Source organism: Coregonus clupeaformis, chromosome 30 (assembly GCF_020615455.1).
Source record: "Coregonus clupeaformis isolate EN_2021a chromosome 30, ASM2061545v1, whole genome shotgun sequence".
Classification (NCBI taxonomy): domain Eukaryota; kingdom Metazoa; phylum Chordata; class Actinopteri; order Salmoniformes; family Salmonidae; genus Coregonus; species Coregonus clupeaformis.
In genome coordinates, this window is record NC_059221.1 from 33,232,641 (window position 1) to 33,254,828 (window position 22,188).

At 42.4% G+C, this 22,188-nt stretch overlaps 1 protein-coding gene across 1 annotated transcript; it reads left to right on the forward strand.

Moving 5' to 3' along the window:
- The first annotated feature begins 4,658 nt into the window (after window positions 1-4,658).
- Window positions 4,659-13,422, forward strand: LOC121546539. The gene is made up of 5 exons (XM_041857793.1): window positions 4,659-5,091; window positions 8,388-8,576; window positions 11,999-12,146; window positions 12,757-12,921; window positions 13,026-13,422. The coding sequence occupies exons 1-5, from the start codon at window positions 5,004-5,006 to the stop codon at window positions 13,372-13,374; spliced, it is 939 nt and encodes a 312-aa protein (XP_041713727.1). The 5' UTR covers window positions 4,659-5,003; the 3' UTR covers window positions 13,375-13,422.
- Window positions 13,423-22,188: the final 8,766 nt, after the last annotated feature.

Here is a 22,188-nt window from a genome sequence, read left to right on the forward strand (position 1 = left end):
ACAGTTACTTTATTTTACTGCCCAGTTCTGCAATAGTTGGGGAAAGAGAGTAAAGAAACAGTCTCCTCTCATCTAATAGGTCTATATAGCCCAGGGCTGGGGTTGCCTCTCGCCCACAGAGAGACGCAGTGTGCTGCAGGGCAGGTTACTTTAACTCTACTCAATCCAAGGGTGACCATCAACACTGAGATCTGCCATCAAAGCTCACTGACAAGTGGTGCGTCTTTTCAAGTAGTGATCTTCGCAGGCTTGGGGTCAATTCCATTTAGATTTAGTCCATAATCATAAGTGGCTCTTTTGAATTCTTGAGATGTTATTTCCACTAATCTTCTAAAGAGTGTGTGTGTTTGTGTGTGTGTGTGTGTGTGTGTGTGTGTGTGTGTGTGTGTGTGTGTGTGTGTGTGTGTGTGTGTGTGTGTGTGTGTGTGTGTGTGTGTGTGTGTGTGTGTGTGTGTGTGTGAGCATGCGTGCGTGCGTGCGTGCGTGTGTGGGGTGGCTGGGCTGGTGGCTGGTGTACCTCGGGTGACAGGGGCTGTGAAGTCTGAAGACTTATCAAGCAGAGCAGAGCAGCCCCATACCCACCCTGCATTCCCAATGACCAGGAGTCAATAGAGAACAGAGGCAAGGTGTGCCTTATCACTGTGGTTGCTGTATAATAAACACTGAGACGTTTCTGAAAGGCTGTGTGACTGTCTGGGTCTGTCTGTGCAAATCCATGATCGTATGTTTGTGGGCAAATACTTTATGTGAGCTACATGTTGCTGTGTCTGATGCTAAAATCAAGTTTTGTGCATCTGTCTGTCCCCAGAGGATCAAAACTTTCTCCATCCTTTGGAGTTTATTTCCAAAGAAAACTTGACTGTATGTCTTTTGACCTACAGTATAACTTTGTTCTCAGAATTATTTTCCCTCCGTTGGCAACCCTGGCTTCTCATTTTGTAATGAAGTCCTCTTTGCTTTGTGTGGAAACAGCAGAGCAGAACTGGTGTGTGGGTCTCTATACGCTGCGAGCAGGACATCGCTCTTGGCTGGCAGAAAGGCTGTTCCATTAAAAGACTGTCAGATGAGCAGTATAATAGAGCTAAATGATTAACACCAGCCCAGGACCAATTAGATGGTTTACCACTAAGCTAATTGAATTGACACATCAAAACAATCTGCCGAGGCACAAAAGGAGGAGCAGGAAAAACACACTCCTTTCATTAGGGAAAGAGATGAACGCCTTGGACATTCACTGGATGGAAGAGGATTATTTAAGAGTATTTTAAATAATCCCATGAAATGCTTTCCCTTCTGATAGATTTCACTGGAACTCCCTAAAAACACACCACTTCGATACAGCTACAACCTGAAGTGACTATTCGTAGCAGGTTAGGTGTACATAGTCACTTTAACTCTACCTACATGTAAACACAGCAACATGTACAGTGGGGAAAAAAAGTATTTAGTCAGCCACCAATTGTGCAAGTTCTCCTACCTAAAAAGATGAGAGAGGCCTGTAATTTTCATCATAGGTACACGTCAACTATGACAGACAAAATGAGAAAAAAGAATCCAGAAAATCACATTGTAGGATTTTTAATGAATTTATTTGCAAATTATGGTGGAAAATAAGTATTTGGTCACCTACAAACAAGCAAGATTTCTGGCTCTCACAGACCTGTAACTTCTTCTTTAAGAGGCTCCTCTGTCCTCCACTCGTTACCTGTATTAATGGCACCTGTTTGAACTTGTTATCAGTATAAAAGACCCCTGTCCACAACCTCAAACAGTCACACTCCAAACTCCACTATGGCCAAGACCAAAGAGCTGTCAAAGGACACCAGAAACAAAATTGTAGACCTGCACCAGGCTGGGAAGACTGAATCTGCAATAGGTAAGCAGCTTGGTTTGAAGAAATCAACTGTGGGAGCAATTATTAGGAAATGGACGACATACAAGACCACTGATAATCTCCCTCGATCTGGGGCTCCACGCAAGATCTCACCCCGTGGGGTCAAAATGATCACAAGAATGGTGAGCAAAAATCCCAGAACCACACGGGGGGACCTAGTGAATGACCTGCAGAGAGCTGGGACCAAAGTAACGAAGCCTACCATCAGTAACACACTACGCCGCCAGGGACTCAAATCCTGCAGTGCAGACGTGTCCCCCTGCTTAAGCCAGTACATGTCCAGGCCCGTCTGAAGTTTGCTAGAGTGCATTTGGATGATCCAGAAGAGGATTGGGAGAATGTCATATGGTCAGATGAAACCAAAATAGAACTTTTTGGTAAAAACTCAACTCGGTCGTGTTTGGAGGACAAAGAATGCTGACTTGCATCCAAAGAACACCATACCTACTGTGAAGCATGGGGGGTGGAAACATCATGCTTTGGGGCTGTTTTTCTGCAAAGGGACCAGGACGACTGATCCGTGTAAAGGAAAGAATGAATGGGGCCATGTATCGTGAGATTTTTGAGTGAAAACCTCCTTCCATCAGTAAGGGCATTGAAGATGAAACGTGGCTGGGTCTTTCAGCATGACAATGATCCCAAACACACCGCCCGGGCAACGAAGGAGTGGCTTCGTAAGAAGCATTTCAAGGTCCTGGAGTGGCCTAGCCAGTCTCCAGATCTCAACCCCATAGAAAATCTTTGGAGGGAGTTGAAAGTCTGTGTTGCCCAGCGATAGCCCCAAAACATCACTGCTCTAGAGGAGATCTGCATGGAGGAATGGGCCAAAATACCAGCAACAGTGTGTGAAAACCTTGTGAAGACTTACAGAAAACGTTTGACCTGTGTCATTGCCAACAAAGGGTATATAACAAAGTATTGAGAAACTTTTGTTATTGACCAAATACTTATTTTCCACCATAATTTGCTAATAAATTCATAAAAAATCCTACAATGTGACTTTCTGGATTTTTTCCCCTCATTTTGTCTGTCATAGTTGACGTGTACCTATGATGAAAATTACAGGCCTCTCTCATCTTTTGAAGTGGGAGAACTTGCACATTTGGTGGCTGACTAAATACTTTTTTCCCCACTGTAGCTCACATCCAGGCTCTGTCATAGCCGGCCGCGACTGGGAGACCCATGGGGCGGCGCACAATTGGCCCAGCGTCATCCAGGGTAGGGGAGGGAATGGCTGGCAGGGATGTAGCTCAGTTGGTAGGGCATGGCGTTTGCAACGCCAGGGTTGTGGGTTCGATTCCCACGGGGGGCCAGTATGAAAAATGTATGCAAAAAAAAAGAATGTATGCACTCACTAACTGTAAGTCGCTAAAATGTAAAATGTACATATTACCTAAATTACCTCGACTAACCGGTGCCCCCGCACATTGACTCTGTACCGGTACCCCCTTAATATAGCCTCCCTACTGTTATTTTACTGCTGCTCTTTAAATATTTGTTTTCCTTTTTCTTTTCCTTTTTTCCTTATCTATTTTTTCCTTAACACTTATTTTTCTTGAAACTGCATTGTTGGTTATGGGCTTGTAAGTAAGCATTTCACTGTTGTATTCGGTGCATGTGACAAATATTATTATTATTTTTATTTATTTTTTCGTTAACTCTAACCCTTATCTTAACCTTAACCTTATTATCCTAACCTGCTAGTTAATTGTCCTAACCTGCTGTGTAAATTCTCCTAACCTGCTATGAAAAAGTCACTTCCCGTCATAGCTGTATCGAAGTGGCCTGTTTTTAGGGAATCTCAGATTTCACTGACCTTGATTATAAACTCTGACTAATCTGCCCCCACCCCCCTCTCTCTCTCTCTCAAAACCTGGGATATTACAACATTTTCCCCGAATGTCGCACTAATGCAATTCCACAAAATACACCACATGCACAGCAGCAGATGATCAAAACTAAAATAGCACATTATCCAAACAGGTTTTTTCATGGAAGCCTTTGTTGTATTGAAGCGGTATTTACGTCACACAAAGTCGCCATAAATTCAAAGCATACGCATAATTCACACTGCCGGACTACAAACGAGACACGAATGCAGTTAATAAACCTATAAAAAAACATGTGTTTCTATGTGTGTGTGTGTTTGACAGGCCTATGCACAATTCACTACATAGGCATATCTGTCACAATTCAGACATAATGTATGTAAACTCAGTTGTCTGTATGTATCTAAATGTTGTCTATCACTAGCAGCACCATATCACCAAGTAAAACTCTGAGCATGTGTAAATGTACTTGGGGAATACATCTTCTCAGCCTAGGCTATTTTCCTATCCAGTCTCAATCCCATTGAAACCAAAAATCCTGACTCCTGTCTCCCTCTCGCATGAAAATTCCAAATTGTATTCTGTAACCAATATGTTGCATTTTCAAAGCACGTCTCTCGCCTATGCATGTCCAAGCTGTCTCGTACTTGCTGGCAATATGAGTGCTTCCGTAAATAATGTGTGCTCAACAAACCGTATGAGAGATGTGGATATATAAAAAAAGAGTTGGTCCCTTTATGATACCTTGATATTTAAACTATTTCCACTCTTCATCTCCCCGTTATTCATGAGCTGATCTGCTATCTGTATAATGCTGAGCCCACAAACACATAACGGACTTCAGACAGCATTGTGAACTTAAAGGAGGAACTCTCACTGCCAACCTTCCGCGCGCCCTGACAACACGCCTATTACCATGACATCAAGTGAACCAAGTGACCTTCTGACAAACACATCGAATTGTTTGGCAGAATCTCTCACGGAAAGAAGGTCGGATTTTAGCTCCGACAGTCAGTGCTTTGTCAGAGCGCAGCGAGACAAGCGGAGCCGATAGACCAAACTGTTGGTTTGGTGGCCAGAAAACGACAGTATGCGCCCTCAGCAGAGAGAAGCAAACGCCTGAGCAAGCACACCCGGTGAGACGGAGCGCGAACACAATCCAGCACAGTCACCGGAATTCTCCAGCTCTAGGCTACTGGAGCGTCCTCCTGTGGGCCTCCTTTTCGTTTTTATGCGCGTCCTGCAGGGGTTGTCGACCGTTGGGTAGATCTACATCCGACATGTCAACGGTTACAGCTTCGGTGGTTGATGTTTCCAGAAATATTAATTCAACCGAAAACGGAAACCGTGGCGGCCGTAATTATACAGGTAAGCGAGATTCAATATCTATCCAAGGTGGTCATAGATGTCATGTCATTCGTGCAGTGGCTGAAATTAGAGCTTTATTGGAGGCATTATGAATTTGTTTAATTTATTTGTTAATAACCATTTATAGCTGCAAACTGTGTGTGTATACATCACAGAGTGGACCTGCCAAAATGTCATTTCTTTAGGAGAAAATGCATTCCATGACACACACACAAATAGCAACTAATTTATATGATGTACTGTATCTGTAATGCTCAATTATTTACATAGCAGCAAAACTACATCACTTTATAAAAGCGACGACTCATTTGTTTAGGCCTACAAAGTATCACATGACAACAAATACATAAAAGGAATGAAAGGTATTGAAGTCTTATAGGCTATGGCTTCAAATCAAATCAAAGTTTATTAGTCGCGTACACAGATTTGCAGATGTTGTCGCTGGTGCAGCAATAAAAAAACACAATATACCAATAGAATAGTCTATTGTCTATTCTGAGCCTGCATTGTGTATAAGGGCGAAACAATCTAAAGGGGAAGTAAGTGTGTTTCTATAGATCACATGGTCTGAGAAGCTGCAGGTGGCTTTCAGAATGGTATGTTTCTTAGTTTCACATGAACTAACACTACGGTTGTACTGAGCTATCAGATGTACAGTCTACACTTTTAAACACATACACAAATACACACACACGCATATACCCACGCGCGCGCACACATACACACGCACACACACATGCAAAAGTTACATACAATGTTATTTGATTTGATTTGATTTAAAAGTGATGCTCTGCACTGGCTGGCCTACTTCCAAGGGGGAAGCCCTTGTGTACTGAAAAAATGTTGCATAAATATGGTGTTTTCTGTGGATCTGTTCAGGCTGGTGAGGTTTCATCATGGCCTTGAAAGGCCTACTCAGCAATATGATTCACCCTACCAGCCCAGCCCAGCCCAACTGACAGAGAACTGATCTCTTTGATCAGAAATCTATGAGTCACAAACAGACTGCTGGAGAGCGCTGTCTGTCAGAAATGATGGTTTATGAATTAGCTTGCCACCCAATACTCAGTCAGCAATATAACTATCTTGCTTGCTGACTCTCTCTCTCTCTCTCTCTCGCTCTCTCTCTCTCTCTCTCTCTCTCTCTCTCTCTCTCTCTCTCTCTCTCTCTCTCTCTCTCTCTCTCTCTCTCTCTCTCTCTCTCTCTCTCTCTCTCTCTCTCTCTCTCTCTCTCTCTCTCTCTCTCTCTCAATTAAATTCAAGGGGCTTTATTGGCATAGGAAACATGTGTTTACATTGCCAAAGCAAGTGAAATGGATAAACAAAAGTGAAATAAACAATAAAAAGTGAACAGTAAATATTACACTCACACAAGTTCCAAAATAACAGAGACATTTCAAATGTCATATTATGTCTATATACAGTGTTGTAACGATGTGCAAATAGTTAAAGTAAATAAGGGAAAATAAATAAATATAAATATGGGTTGTATTTGCGATGGTGTTTGTTCTTCACTGGTTGCCCTTTTCTTGTGGCAACAGGTCACACATCTTGCTGCTGTGATGGCACACTGTGGTTTTTCACCCAGTAGATATGGGAGTTTATCAAAATTTAATTTGTTTTCTAATTCTTTGTGGGTCTGTGTAATCTGAGAGAAAAATATGTATCTCTAATATGGTCATACATTTGGCAGGAGGTTAGAAAGTGTAGCTCAGTTTCAACCTCATTTTGTGGGCAGTGTGCACATAGCCTGTCTCCTCTTGAGAGCCAGGTCTGCCTACGGCGACCTTTCTCAATAGCAAGGCCATGCTCACTGAGTCTGTACATAGTCAAAGCTTTCCTTAATTTTGGGTCAGTCACAATGGTCAGGTATTATGCCACTGTGTACGCTCTGTTTAGGGCCAAATAGCATTCTACTTTGCTCTGTTTTTTTGTTAATTCTTTCCAATGTGTCAAGTAATTATCTTTTTGTTTTCTCATGATTTGGTTGGGTCTAATTGTGTTGCTGTCCTGGGCCTCTGTGGGGTTGTTTGTGTTTGTGAACAGAGCCCCAGGACCAGCTTGCTTAGGGGATTCTTCTCCAGGTTCATCTCTCTGTAGGTGATGGCTTTGTTATGGAAGGTTTGGGAATCACTTCCTTTTTTGGTGGATGTAGAATTTAACTGCTTTTTTCTGGGTTTTGATAATTAGCGGGTATCGGCCTAATTCTGCTCTGCATGCATTATTTGGTGTTTTACTTTGTACACTGAGAATATTTCTCTCTCTCTCTCTCTCTCTCTCTCTCTCTCTCTCTCTCTCTCTCTCTCTCTGCACTCTCTTTTAATTTCATCATCTCTATCTCCCACTCTCTCTCTCTCGTTCTAGTATTCAAAGGAATACTCATACATTTTCGATTTACTAATGCTATTTCAAACTTTATCTAAATTAAAAACAACTTGGTCCCTCTTTCAGATACCGTTGAAGAGTTCAGACATGATTTCGCCAACGTGTACGACCTCTTGTGGTGGCAAAGAGACACTACATCAATTTGTACACAATTGTGTAATAGGCCTAGGCTACATGATTTCACAGACAATTTTCCTCAATGACATTTCCATTATACTTGAGGTGATAAGGTGAAAATGTAAACAGAGAATGTACTATGTGTTATATTAACCAATTACAGTAGCACAGCCAGTGTAAAAACAATCGACTAAACACAGTTCACAGGATGTAACAGAGCTGTTGTGTTTATCCTACAAGCTGATGCTCCAGGCTTCTTTGCCAAGTTGGCTTACTTTGAGTCATTTTCTCAAATACACTCCTGTATATTTACATTAGAGCAGTGTCATTCTGTGAAGGGTCATAGTTCAGTGTGTAAAACAGAGCCTGATAACCAGCTGTTTAACATGGCCCCAGATGGGACCTGAGTTTCTGCCAAGCTAGCAGGCCTTTTGTTTAATGATTTATCATGTTTCCTGCTTTGAGACAATCAGCATTAGATACAGCAATGCTCAGGGCTGCAGATGGGGTGGGTTTTTTTTGTCACACAATGCTGGGCAGCCCCCTACAGGGCTTCTATGCAGAGTGTTCTGTAATGTAATGTTCTGTACTGTAGTGTTCTGTACTGTAGTGTTCTGTACTGTAGTGTTCTGTACTGTAGTGTTCTGTACTGTAGTGTTCTGTACTGTAGTGTTCTGTACTGTAGTGTTCTGTAATGTAGTGTTCTGTACTGTAGTGTTCTGTAATGTAGTGTTCTCTTCTGTTTACATATGGCTGGATATACCATAGTGACCATCTCCGTTCTCCCCCTCCAGGCCAGTGCACCCCAATGCCCCTGCCTGCGCTAGTGACCCAGAAGATTATCCAGGGGAATGGCACCAACGTGGGCACGGTGATCACCTTGCAGTGCCCGTCCAGACACCATCTGGTGGGGGGCAGTGAGGTGTCCTGCGTCTGGGGCAGCAACAGCACCCAGTGGTCAGGAGGTTCTCCCTGGTGTAAACGTATGTATCTATTGTTGAGTGGATACCTACCCACTGGGTACAAACTGATTGAATAAACATAATTTGTCAATGTATTGTGACGTGGAATCTAAGTGGAAAATACATTGGATTTGAAAAAAGTCATCAAATCAACTGTTGTTTTGAGGGTGAAACTTCAACCACAGGATTATGTCATCATGGTAACCAAATTTCAACATAGACACATCTTTTATAAAATATGTTGAATTTGTACCTTTAAAACAAAGTCAGATCTTCAACATTATATCCACTATCAGAAAAAAAACAGGCTGGGCAGCATCTCCTACTGGAGAATTGATCTATCTACTGCTACCATTTGGTCTCCCATCCAGGGTTTTAACCAAGCCCAGTCCTACTTAGCTATGATATTTGTCACTGACTATTACCAATGTGCTATCGTGAGAATAATAGTTGAGTTATCTTCACTTAAAAATGAAATACACTGAGTGTACAAAATATTAAGAACACATGCTCTTTCCATGACATAGACTGACCAGGTGAATCCAGGTGAAAGCTATGATCCCTTATTGATGCCACTTGTTAAGTCCACTTCAATCAGTGTTGATGAAGGGGAGGAGACAGGTTAAAGGATTTATAAACCTTGAGACAATTGAGACATGGATTGTGTATGTGTGCCATTCAGAGGGTTAATGGGCAAGAGAAAACATTTAAGTGCCTTTGAACAGGGTATGGTAGTAGGTGCTAGGCGCACCGGCTTGTGTCAAGAACTGCAATGCTGCTGGGTTTTTCACGCTCAACAGTTTCCGGTGGGTATCAAGAATGGTCCACCACCCAAAGGGCATCCAGCCAACTTGACACAACTGTGGGAAGCATTGGAGTCAACATGGGCCAGCATCCCTGTGGAACACTTTCCACACCTTGTAGAGCCATGCCCCGACGAATTGGGGGGGGGGGGTGTTCTTAATATTTTGTACACTCAGTGTAGATTCATTGTTGCTATCGAAGTCATTCCAAAGGGTAGGTTTAACGGAGTGAATGAAATGTGACCATACTTTATCACTCATATATCATCAATTATGCTATTTAGCCCTATATAGCATTTGCAAAGTCATCAACAGCTGTTGTTTCAATTCAACCCAGAATTCAACTAAACATAGACAATACAATAGGCCTAGGGTTTCAAGCTCTGGTTGATTTCAAATGGATATTATTTTGTGATATTAAATTGTATTTGGTTGTCAATTTGGTTTAGTCCCAGCAATCAAAGGAAACAGCATCAGTACAGTGCCTGTTATGTTTGTTCTTGAAATATTCCTAGACATTCTTTTCATATTTCTTAAGCCTCTTATGTAAAGCGTATTTACATTTGATGAGGAACAGAAATCCAAATGGGAGACTGTCAGGTTTGTCCCTCTTTCACTCTGTCTGTCTGACTCTATGAGTCAGCTCTGCTGGCCAATCAATGGCTGAGAGCATGTGGAGACAGCCGTCACTTCAGTCATACATTATGGATGAGCCAGGCTCAACTCGACTGTGAAAAGGAAAGTTGTCCTCTTAGGACAGTGTGTGTGTGTGTGTGTGTGTGTGTGTGTGTGTGTGTGTGTGTGTGTGTGTGTGTGTGTGTGTGTGTGTGGAGTAAATTAAAAGATTCAGAATGCATTGAGTGGAAAAAGTGCAGGGATTGCAAACTCCCCCAGAGCTGTGTCTGCCTGCCTGTCAGTCTCTTCATTATTCTGAAGAAGAGGAATATAGAGGAATATATTGGAGATCCCCAGCAAAACAAAATATATGTTCCTAAAACACAAAAACTGTCCAGTTGCTCTGGATAAGAGCGTCTGCTAAATGACGTAAATGTAAATGTAAAAAAACATTCATCTGATTTTACAAAGATGATCCCAGAACACATTTAGTCTATTCTTTAAAGGTTCCCAGAATGTGTCATTAGGTTGTGGGAACAGTCTGGTGAGAGATATGTTCCCAAAACACAAAAACTATCCAGTTCGTTAGGTTGTGGGAACATTGTGGGGATATGACAAGAGATAGGTTCCCCAAACACTAAAACTGTCCAGTTGTGCTGACATTCAGTTAATGTTTGTATCAGGGTGCACAAAACATTCCTTTGATGTTTCAGGAATGTTGGCAGAACAGCCTTTCTGAGTTCATTACATGTTCGCAGAACATTTAATTAGGTTGTGGGAACAGTGTGGGTACATTATAATAGATAGGTTCCCAAAACACAAAATATGCTTAGTTGTGATGACAATCATACAATGTTTAAATTAGGTTGAATGAAATAAGTTCATTTTTACGACGTTCATTACATTTACATTTACATTTTAGTCATTTAGCAGACGCTCTTATCCAGAGCGACTTACAGTTAGTGCATACATTATTTTATCGAACCCACAACCCTGGCGTTGCAAACGCCATGCTCTACCAACTGAGCTACATCCCCTGCCGGCCAAATCCCTCCCCTACCATGGACGACGCTGGGCCAATTGTGCGCGCCGCCCCATGGGTCATAGCATATTTGTTTTAGGTTTAACATAATTTTCCATTGATGTTCATGCAATATACATTTTACCTTGTCTTGGAGGTCCTCAGAACATTTCAAGAACATTTAGAAACGTTATATTTAGGTTTTACCTAATATTACCACAACATTCACATTTGTAGCTCCTTAAAGCAGATTGGAATACATCCCAATTCTGTTCCTCTCCAGATTTAATGGCAATTCACATTGAGGACTGTATTGTAGGTGATATAGTGACACATGGCATTTTAATTTCATAGGACTCTTGAACAGCATTTAATCATAAACATATTTTTCAAAATTAACATGTTTACAATCTGTACATTATTTCATACAGAGGACATTTAAATAGCATGTACTCAAACAAACATAACCATATATTTTTCAGGAATCAGGAATTCCATGCTTTCTTTTTAGCCTTTTTAGACATAACTAACCCAGGGAAATACTGGTAACTGGGTTATTCACCATCACTTCACCCATCCTCTTTATATGCCCATATTTACAAGGCTATGAGTGCTGAGGATCACTTTTGCGTTTCAGGTCATGAAAGTAGGAATTTTCAGATCGTCTTTTCAGATCGTCTTAAAGTAGGAATTATATAGCATTTTTACACAATGTTACATTTTTTACAGTTAGTTTTAATTCTGAATTATTTTAAATTGAGATAAAAATGTGTGTATTGGACCTTTAAATCAATAAATGATGTTCCCACCAGACTGTTCCCACAACCTAATGAAACATTCTGGGAACCTTTTAAGAACAGACGAAAGGACACTAGTCTATTATAACTGAATGCAATACCGTGAAAAAGGCATTCAAATATATGATATAGCCATCACTTTCTGTAGGCAGATTTCATAAATAGATTGATCGATTTCTTTGTATGTTTTTCCCCTCCCTCTCCCAGCGTTGTCCCTGTCGGATGACTTTGGGTTCCGTGTGGCGGTGGTGTCCTCTATCATCAGCTGTGCCATCATCCTCCTCATGTCCATGGCCTTCATCACCTGCTGTCTGCTTGACTGTGTCAAGGAGGAGGAAAGGAAAAAGGAGGAGAGGTGAGAGGAGAGTTGGAGGGAGGATGGGAGGAGAGGTGAGAGGAGAGTTGGAGGGAGGATGGGAGGAGAGGAGAGGTGAGAGGAGAGTTGGAGGGAGGATGGGAGGAGAGGTGAGAGGAGAGTTGAAGGGAGGATGGGAGACGAGAGGTGAGAGGAGAGTTGGAGGGAGGATGAGAGGAGAGGTGAGAGGAGAGTTGGAGGGAGGATGGGAGAGGAGAGGTGAGAGGAGAGTTGGAGGGAGGATGGGAGGAGAGGTGAGAGGAGAGTTGGAGGGAGGATGGGAGGAGAGGTGAGAGGAGAGTTGGAGGGAGGAGAGGAGAGGAGGAGGAAAGAGGAGAGAGGGAGGAGAGAAGTATAAATTATGGGATGAGAGGAGAGATGAGAGGAAGAGGCAGAAGAGGTGAGAGGAGGGATGAAAGGAGAAGAGGTAAGGGAAAGAGGCAATGTGAGGAGAGGAAAATAGGAAACAGGAAAGGTGAAACAAAGCGAGAAAGATGTTAGGAGGTGAGATAAAAGATATAGAGCCATACATTATCCCATGTGGTCAAGTAGTGCACTATAGGGATTCATAAGGATATTGAGATGTACAACAGCTTTTTTGCATTGCCAGGGAGACGGATCTGTGGCACCAGCTGGAGCAAGCGGAGCAGGAGGAGAACAGGGCCTCTCGCTACGGCCACAAGGGCAGAAACAACAATAACAACACCCAGGAGAAGACACTGCCACCATCGGACCACCAGGACCCTTCAATGTGTGACCATAGGAGACCCAGCTGGTGCGGACTGTGTGTGTGTGTCTGCGTCGGTATGTCTTCTGTATGTCTGCATCTGTACGTCTGCCTTGCGAAGCTCAATGTCGTTGTCTCTGTCCTCTCCATAGGTGCCATCAGTACCCCTATGCGCTGAGTGGTCCAGCCCCAGCCTCCACCTTCGACCCAGCCCTCAACTCAGCTCCTCTCCCCTGCAGAGGCTACGACCAGCCCATTCTCCCGCACTCAGGCCTGTACCACAACCCAGATCTGCCACACAATCCTGGCCTACTTCTAAACCCCATCCCACCCCAGTATCCAGGTCCAACTCGGACCGTGGGGTACCAGAACCCAGAGGGACCCCATCGCTCAGGCTTGGCCAGGCTGTATGGAGGACAGGAGGGCAGTGTGTCCGTGATGAGCACTCCACTTCTGGAGGAGTGGAGTGCCCAGGAGCGCCCCATATGTGGTCCTCTGTAGCTCAGCTGGTAGAGCACGGCGCTTGTAACGCCAAGGTAGTGGGTTTGATCCCCGGGACCACCCATACACAAAAATGTATGCACGCATGACTGTAAGTCGCTTTGGATAAAAGCGTCTGCTAAATGGCATATTATTATTATTATTATATCCGTGTGAGGTCACAACCAGGAAGTGACTGGACATAGACCACAGGGGCATGGATAAACTGAACATCAACCAAGAAACTGGATCCAAAAGGGAGAGGACCACCTCAATGGTGACCAAGCCTATGCCATTATTAACCAGGCACCAATGACTGAATAATTAGGGGATGCTCATATCGTCCTGTTTCACTGTATGTACGTGTGAAATGGAAATGTGTTTTTTGCATATCCCACTCCCCCTGAGACACCCTCGGAGAGTAGGGTCACAGCCAGGGGATCAGCCATTATTGACAGCTACCCTGGAGCAATTAGGATTAATTGCCTTGCTCAAGGGCAGAATGACATATTTTTACCTTATCGGCTCGGGGATTCAATCCAGCAACTTTTCGGTTACTTGCCCAACACTCCTAACCGCCAGGCTACCTGCCGCCCCGAATATTGCCGGACTAAATGAACAGTTGAATGATCACTTGACCATTTGTTTACACGTTTGACATTGACCTGCGGTAGACAGTGGTGTACTGCAGTTTCACGAGGCCCCCCCTCTGCAATATCTGCAAGGCCCTTCCTGCAATTCAACACATTTTACCATGGGGCAGAGAATTTGTTTAGCTGTTTTAAAGCTAATCTCATTCTATTCTACACATTTTGCCATTATGGCTGAGAGAAAATGTTGCAGATTTAAATCAAATTTCCTACAATTCTACACATTTTGCCATGGGGCAGAGAGAAAAATTTGCAGTTTTAAAGCTAATCTCATGCAATACATGGCTTAAGACATGTTCATATGTTATCTGGGCAAGGGTGGGGGGGGTGGGGGGCAACCTCCAGGGTTGGGGCTGCGGGGGTGTGTGGTACACCAGTGGCGGAAGACCATTCAGTGACAAAGCAGCATTTTTAGCTTGAATCAGACATGTGCCTTAAACACAGACCCTATCCCTCTGGACACTGTCAGAAGCCGAGAGTTGAGGAGGACATTCTTTAATCCATAGGAATCACTTATTGTGTTGCTGCCTGATTTCACAGTGTTCTTCCGGGAAATGTACAGTAGTAAACATGTTCAGTTCTGAAATATCCTATATTTCTGAGCAATGAAATCTAGTAAAAATGCTTCTGGAAAGAATCCTTAAAACGTTGTACAGTATTCTGCATTTGTAGGTTTGATGCTACTGCTTTGTTGGATCCAGGGATAGCATGTGTAGGGCTAGAGTTCCCAATCCTGTTGTGTACAGTATGTGATGGTACTTCATGGTACAAATAACTGTTACATGTTATTCTGTACTATTGGAATGAAAAGGGAATTTTCTGAGACTCTTTTATTTTCCTATACCATACTGACAATGATGGTACATTGTGCAAGTTGTACAAGTCCCACTGCAGATGGATTGACAATTAATCATTTAATAAATTCTATATTCTTGAACTTTTCCAATTTATGAAACATTTAGTGTAGACCCCTGTGATGTCATCAGTTAGGAATAAGATTGTAAGGGAGTTTGGCAAGGAAATAGAATCCAACCTGAATAGTAGACTACATTTGATCTCAGTCACCACCTAGTTAGGAAGAGAGGTTTGCCATTAATAAAATAACAAATTATTGAAAAGACCTGGACTCAGTGGTAGACGTAACATAGTCAACGAAAATCTGTGACACTCCATTTAGTATGATATGTTACGTTTGGTATGGTATGTATTAATTTGTGGATGTCCATCATCCATTTTGTGTTATATGTTACGAATTACAATTTGTATGATATGTTACGAATTACAATTCATATGATATGTTACGAATTGCAATTTGTTGTGGCTAACGTTAGCTAGGTGGCTAATGCTAACTTTAGCTAGGAGGCTAACGTTAGCTAGGCTAGGGGTTAGGATTAAGGTTAGGGTTAGGAGTTAGGTTAAAGGGTTAAGGGAAGGGTTAGCTAACACATGCTAAGTAGTTGCAAAGTTGCTAAAGTTGTCCATGATGAGATTCAAACACTCAACCTTTTGGTTGCTAGACATTTGCATTATATAGACTTTTGCATTAAATGCCCACCCATCCACCCTTCACATACCAAACATAACATACTAATTTGAGTGTCCCAGATTTTCGTTTACTATGTCACCTCTAGTCTATGAGACCAGCCTGGTATTTTTGATTCAAGAGTCTCAATATTATACTTACCTGGGTGCCATTAAAAACAGCCTAAAGGAGAATTTCATTTTCACGAACACCATTAAATCATGGAATACTGCAAAAGCAACTTGTCATATGACAAGTAGATAATCATTCTGTGCTCCGATTGTTAGCAATCCCTCATTTCCTCCTTCATGTACAGACAGTGGTTTTAAGAATTGGTACAAAGCTGGAATTACTACATTGAATTAAGTGTTTTTGATGGTTCCCTTTAGTTTTTCCTGCAACTGCAACAAGAATATAGTTTACCGGACTCACAATTTTACAGTTTCCTTCAGCTTCAAAGCTTTAACAATGAAATGTATTACATTTTACATTTACATTTTAGTCATTTAGCAGACGCTCTTATCCAGAGCGACTTACAATTAGTGAGTGCATACATCATTAAATTTTTTTCATACTATAAGGAGGGATCTGGTCTTAATAAGCTGGAAAAACTCAAACTCCATACTATCTCCTTAAAAAATAAGAAAATAAGCTACAAATACTCTAGGCAAGGTCAACACTGATAGTAGTAAACATGCATGGCAGCAAGATTTTAGGGTGACCATCGATATTTGTGAATGGGAAGTTATTCTTACCAATGCAAAGAAAATATGTGTTCCTATAAAACTCAAATCATATTTTATTTGTCACATTCACATGTTTAGCAGATGTTATTGCGGGTGTAGCGAAATGCTTGTGCTTCTAGCTCCGACAGTGCAGTAATATCTAACAAGTAATATCTAACAATTTCACAACATGTACCCAATACACACAAATCTAAGTAAGGAAGGGAATTAAGAATATATACATATTGACAGAGCGGCATGGACTAAGATACAGTAGAATATTATAGAATACAGTATATACATATGAGATGAGTAACGCAAGATATGTAAACATTATTAAAGTGACTAGTGTTCCATTTCTTAAAGTGGTCAGTGATTTCTAGTCTGTCTATAGGCAGCAGCCTCTAATGTGCTAGTGATGGCTATTTAACAGTCTGATGGCCTTGAGATAGAAGCTGTTTTTCAGTCTCTCGGGGTCAGCTTTGATGCACCTCACCTTCTGGATGATAGCGGGGTGAACAGGCAGTAGCTCGTGTGGTTGATGTCCTTGATTATCTTTTTGGCCTTCCTGTGACATCGGGTGCTGTCGGTTTCCTGGAGGGCAGGTTAAAATTATACATAAGTTACAAACTACACCTGTTGTCAGAAGTAAATATGACCCTGCATGTTCTGGGGAATGTCCCAAATGTAAGCAGCACAAATCAAATCAAATCATCAAATTACATTTGATTTGTCACATGTGCCGAATACAACAGGTATAGAGACCTTATAGTGAAATGCTTACTTACAAGCTCTTAACCAACAAAGCAGTTTTAAGAAGAAAAAAAGTGTTAAGAAAGTATTTACTAAAATAAACTGAAGTAAAAAATTAGTAAAAAAAGAAAAAGAAAATAGAAAAAGACAAAATAATTAAAGAGCAACAATAAAATAACAATAACGAGGCTATATACAGGGGTTACCGGTACGTGGGGGGTCAATGCAAATAGTCCGGGAAGCCATTTGATTAGCTGTTCAGGAGTCTTATGGCTTGGGGGGTAGAAGCTGTTAAGAAGCCTTTTGGACCTAGACTTGGCGCTCCAGTACCGCTTGCCGCACGGTAGCAGAGAGAACAGTCTATGACTAGGGTGGCTGGAGTCTTTGGCAATTTTTAGGGCCTTCCTCTGACACCGCCTGGTATAGAGGTCCTGGATGGCAGGAAGCTTGGCCCCAGTGATGTACTGGGCCGTACGCACTACCCTCTGTAGTGCCTTGCGGTCGGAGGCCGAGCAGTTGCCATACCAGGCGGTGATGCAACCAGTCAGGACGCTCTCGATGGTGCAGCTGTAGAACCTTTTGAGGATCTGAGGACCCATGCCAAATCTTTTCAGTCTCCTGAGGGGGAATAGGCGTTGTCGTGCCCTCTTCACGACTGTCTTGGTGTGTTTGGACCATGACAGTTCGTTGGTGATGTGGACACCAAGTAACTTGAAGATCTCAACCTGCTCCACTACAGCCCCGTCGATGAGAATGGGGGCGTGCTCGGCCCTCCTTTTCCTGTAGTCCACGATCATCTCCTTTGTCTTGATCACGTTGAGGGAGAGGTTGTTATCCTAGCAACACACTGCCAGGTGTCCGACCTCCTCCTTATAGGCTGTCTCATCGTTGTCGGTGATCAGGCCTACGACTGTTGTGTCGTCGGCAAACTTAATGATGGTGGTGGAGTCGTGTACAAGGGTACTTATGTACATCTTATCTGGTAGTGTCCCATTGTTAAAGATTTCTGGAAAGGGGAGGAAAGGGACATCTCAAATACTTTGGGCTCTCCAGTTGGTTTACAGCCTCTCCAATGTGTTCTGGGTCTATATTCAACTAACTCTGCACTGAATAGTCATACAAAAATCTTAGCTCTAATGTGGTATGCTGCTAGATTAACAATTCTTCAATAATGGTTAGATGACATGAAACCCAAAAATTAGTAGTGGCTCAGAAACCTGTTGTGGTTGTTTCATCTGGAAAGACTGACTAATGTCCTCCAGGGGAAACCTGACAAATGTTTGCATATCTGTAATTCAGTCTATAGGAGATGAGTGTGCAAATGTACTGTTGAAGGGGATAACCCACCAAGCATTTGGATGTTGCTCTAATAATTTGTTTGGGAGGGGAATAGAGAGAGCGTTGGGAAAGGGATGTACATATTTATCATGGAAGAACAATTGTCAAAGAGTTATGTAGAATGCAGTGACATTTTTAAATGTATTCACCTATTTGATCTTGTTTTATTCTTGGAAGACATGGACATCGCTGTATATACAGTTGTGGTCAAAAGTTTTGAGAATGACACAAGTATTGGTCTTCACAAAGTTCGCTGCTTCAGTGTTATGAGATATTTTTGTCAGATGTTACTATGGTATACTGAAGTATAATTACAAGCATTCCATAAGTGTCAAAGGCTTTTATTGACAATTACATTAAGTTTATGCAAAGAGTCCATATTTGCAGTATTGACCCTTCTTTTTCAAGACCTCTGCAATCCGCCCTGGCATGCTGTCAATTAACTTCTGGGCCACATCCTGACTGATGGCAGCCCATTCTTGCATAATCAATGCTTGGAGTTAATTTGTGGGTTTTTGTTTGTCCACCCACCACTTGAGGATCGACCACAAGTTCTCAATGGGATTAAGGTCTGGGGAGTTTCCTGGCCATGGACCCAACATTTCGATGTTTTGTTCCCCGAGCCACTTAGTTATCACTTTTGCCTTATGGCAAGGTGCTCCATCATGCTGGAAAATGCATTGGTCGTCACCAAACTGTTCTTGGATGGTTGGGAGAAGTTGCTCTCGGAGGATGTGTTGGTACCATTCTTTATTCATGGCTGTGTTCTTAGGCAAAATTGTGAGTGAGCCCACTCCCTTGGCTGAGAAGCAACCCCACACATGAATGGTCTCAGTATGCCTTACTGTTGGCATGACACAGGACTGATGGTAGCGCTCACCTTGTCTTCTCCGGACAAGGTGTTTTCCGGATGCCCCAAACAATTGGAAGGGGGATTCATCAGAGAAAATGACTTTACCCCAGTCCTCAGCAGTCCCTGTACCTTTTGCAGAATATCAGTCTGTCCCTGATGTTTTTCCTGGAGAGAAGTGGCTTCTTTGCTGCCCTTCTTGACACCAGGCAATCCTCCAAAAGTCTTCGCCTCACTGTGCGTGCAGATGCACTCACATCTGCCTGCTGCCATTCCTGAGCAAGCTCTGCACTGGTGGTGCCCCGATCCCACAGCTAAATCAACTTTAGGAGACGGTCCTGGTGCTTGCTGGACTTTCTTGGGCACCCTGACGCCTTCTTCACAACAATTGAACCTCTCTCCTTGAAGTTCTTGATGATCCGATAAATGGATGATTTAGGTGCAATCTTACTAGCAGCAATATCCTTGCCTGTGAAGCCCTTTTTAAGCAAAGCAATGATGACGGCACGTGTTTCCTTGCAGTTAACCATGGTTAACAGAGGAAGAACAATGATTTCAAGTACCACCCTCCTTTTAAAGCTTCCAGTCTGTTATTCTAACTCAATCAGCATGACAGAGTGATCTCCAGTTTTGTCCTCGTCAACACTCTCACCTGTGTTAACGAGAGAATCACTGACATGATGGCAGCTGGTCCTTTTGTGGCAGGGCTGAAATGCAGTGGAAATGTTTTTTAGGGATTAAGTTAATTTTCATGGCAAAGAGGGACTTCATGACATTCTGGAGTATCACTCTTCATGACATTCTGGAGTATATGCAAATTGCCATCATCAAAGCTGAGGCAGCAGACTTTGTGAAAATTAGTATTTGTTTCATTCTCAAAACTTTTGACCACGACTGAACAAAAATATAAACGCAACATGTAAAGTGTTGGTCCCATGTTTCATGAGCTAAAATAAAAGATCCCAGAAATATTTAATACGCACAAAAAGCTTATATCGCTCAAATTTTGTGCACACATTTGTTTACATCCCTGTTAGTGAGCATTTCTCCTTTGCCAAAAAATCCATCCACCTGGCAGGTGTGGCATATCAATTCGCTGATTAAACAGCATGATCATTACACTGGTGCACCTTGTGCTGGGGACAATAAAAGGCCACTCTACAATGTGCAGTTTTGCCACACAACACAATGCCACAGATGTATTAAGTTTTGAGGGAGTGTGCAATTGGCATGCTGACTGCAGGAACACCCACTAGAGCTGTTGCCAGAGAATTGAATGATCATTTCTCTACCATAAGCTGCCTCCAACGTCGTTTTAGAGAATTCTTCCATGACCTGCATACTCACCAGACATGTCACCCATTGAGCATGTTTGGGATGCTCTGGATCGACATGTATGACAGCGTGTTCCAGTTCCCGCCAATATCCAGCAACTTCGCACAGCCATTGAAGAGGAGTGGGACAACATTCCACAGGCCCCAATCAACAGCCTGATCAACTCTAAGCAAAGGAGATGTGTCACGCTGCATGCGGCAAATGGTAGACACACCAGATACAGACTGGTTGTTCTGATCCACACCCCTACCTTATTTTTTAAGTTATCTGTGACCACCAAATGCATATCTGTATTCCCAGTCATGTGAAATCCATAGATTAGGGCGTAATGAATTTATTTCAATTGACTGATTTCCTTATATGAACTTTAACTCAGTAAAATCTTTGAAATTGTTGCATGTTGCATTTACATGTTGCATTTACATGTTGCATTTACATTTTTGTTCAGTATATATTTTTTATATACTGTATACTCATGTTATAGATATATTCATGTTATTATTTAAAATGTTCCATACAGACAAAACCAACAATAACACACACACTACATATATATATACACATTGCATTCGGAAAGTATTCAGACCCCTTCCCTTTTTCCATATGATGTTGTTATGTTACAGCCTTACTCTAAAATGGATTAAATTATTTTTTCCCCTAATCAATCTACACACAATACCCCATAATGAAAAAGGGAAACATTTTTAGAAATATTAAGACCCTTTGTTATGAGACTTGAAATTGATCTCAGGTGCATCCTGTTTCCATTGATCATCCTTGAGCTGTTTCTACAACTTGATTGGAGTCCACCTGTGCTAAATTCAATTGATTGGACATGATTTGGAAGGGCACACACCTGTCTGTATAAGGTCCCACAGTTGACAGTGCATGTCAGAGCTAAAACAAAGCCATGAGGTCGAAGGAATTGTCCGCAGAGCTCCGAGACAAGATTGTGTCGAGGCACAGATCTTGGGAAGGGTACCAAAAAATGTCAGCAGCATTGAAGATCCCCAAGAACACAGTGGCCTCCATCATTCTTAAATGGAAGAAGTTTGGAACCACCAAGACTCTTCCTAGAGCTGGCCGCCTGGTCAAACTGAGCAATAGGAGAAGAAGGACCTTGATCAGGGAGGTGACCAAGAACCTGATGGTCACTCTGACAGAGCTCCAGAGTTCCTCTGTGGAGATGGGAGAACCTTCCAGAAGGACAACCATCTCTGCAGCACTCCACCAATCAGGCCTTTATGGTTGAGTGGCGGACGGAAGCCACTCCTCAGTAAAAGGCACATGACAGCCCGCTTGGAGTTTGACAAAAGGCACCTAAAGGACTATCAGACCATGAAAAACAAGATTGAAGTCTTTGGCCCGAATGCCAAGCGCTATGTCTGGAGGAAATCTGGCACCATCCCTACGGTGAAGAATGGTGGTGGCAGCATCATCATCATGCTGTGGGGATGTTTTTCAGCGGCAAGGACTGGGAGACTAGTCATGTTTCTAACAACTTGATTGGAGTTATTCTGTGGTAAATTAAATTGATTGGACATGTATTGTGTGTAGATTGATGAGGGGGGGGGACAATTTAATCCATTTTAGAATAAGGCTGTAACGTAACAAAATGTGGAGAAAGTCAAGGGGTCTGAATACTTTCCGAATGCACTGTAT

Excerpts from the sequence above, each read along its gene's own strand:
- LOC121546539 (XM_041857793.1), top strand. The coding sequence starts at position 5,004 with ATGTCAACGGTTACAGCTTCGGTGGTTGATGTTTCCAGAAATATTAAT. Across the intron at positions 5,092-8,387 it reads TGGCGGCCGTAATTATACAG|GCCAGTGCACCCCAATGCCC; the intron begins GTAAGCGAGATT and ends CTCCCCCTCCAG. Across the intron at positions 8,577-11,998 it reads AGGTTCTCCCTGGTGTAAAC|CGTTGTCCCTGTCGGATGAC; the intron begins GTATGTATCTAT and ends TCCCTCTCCCAG.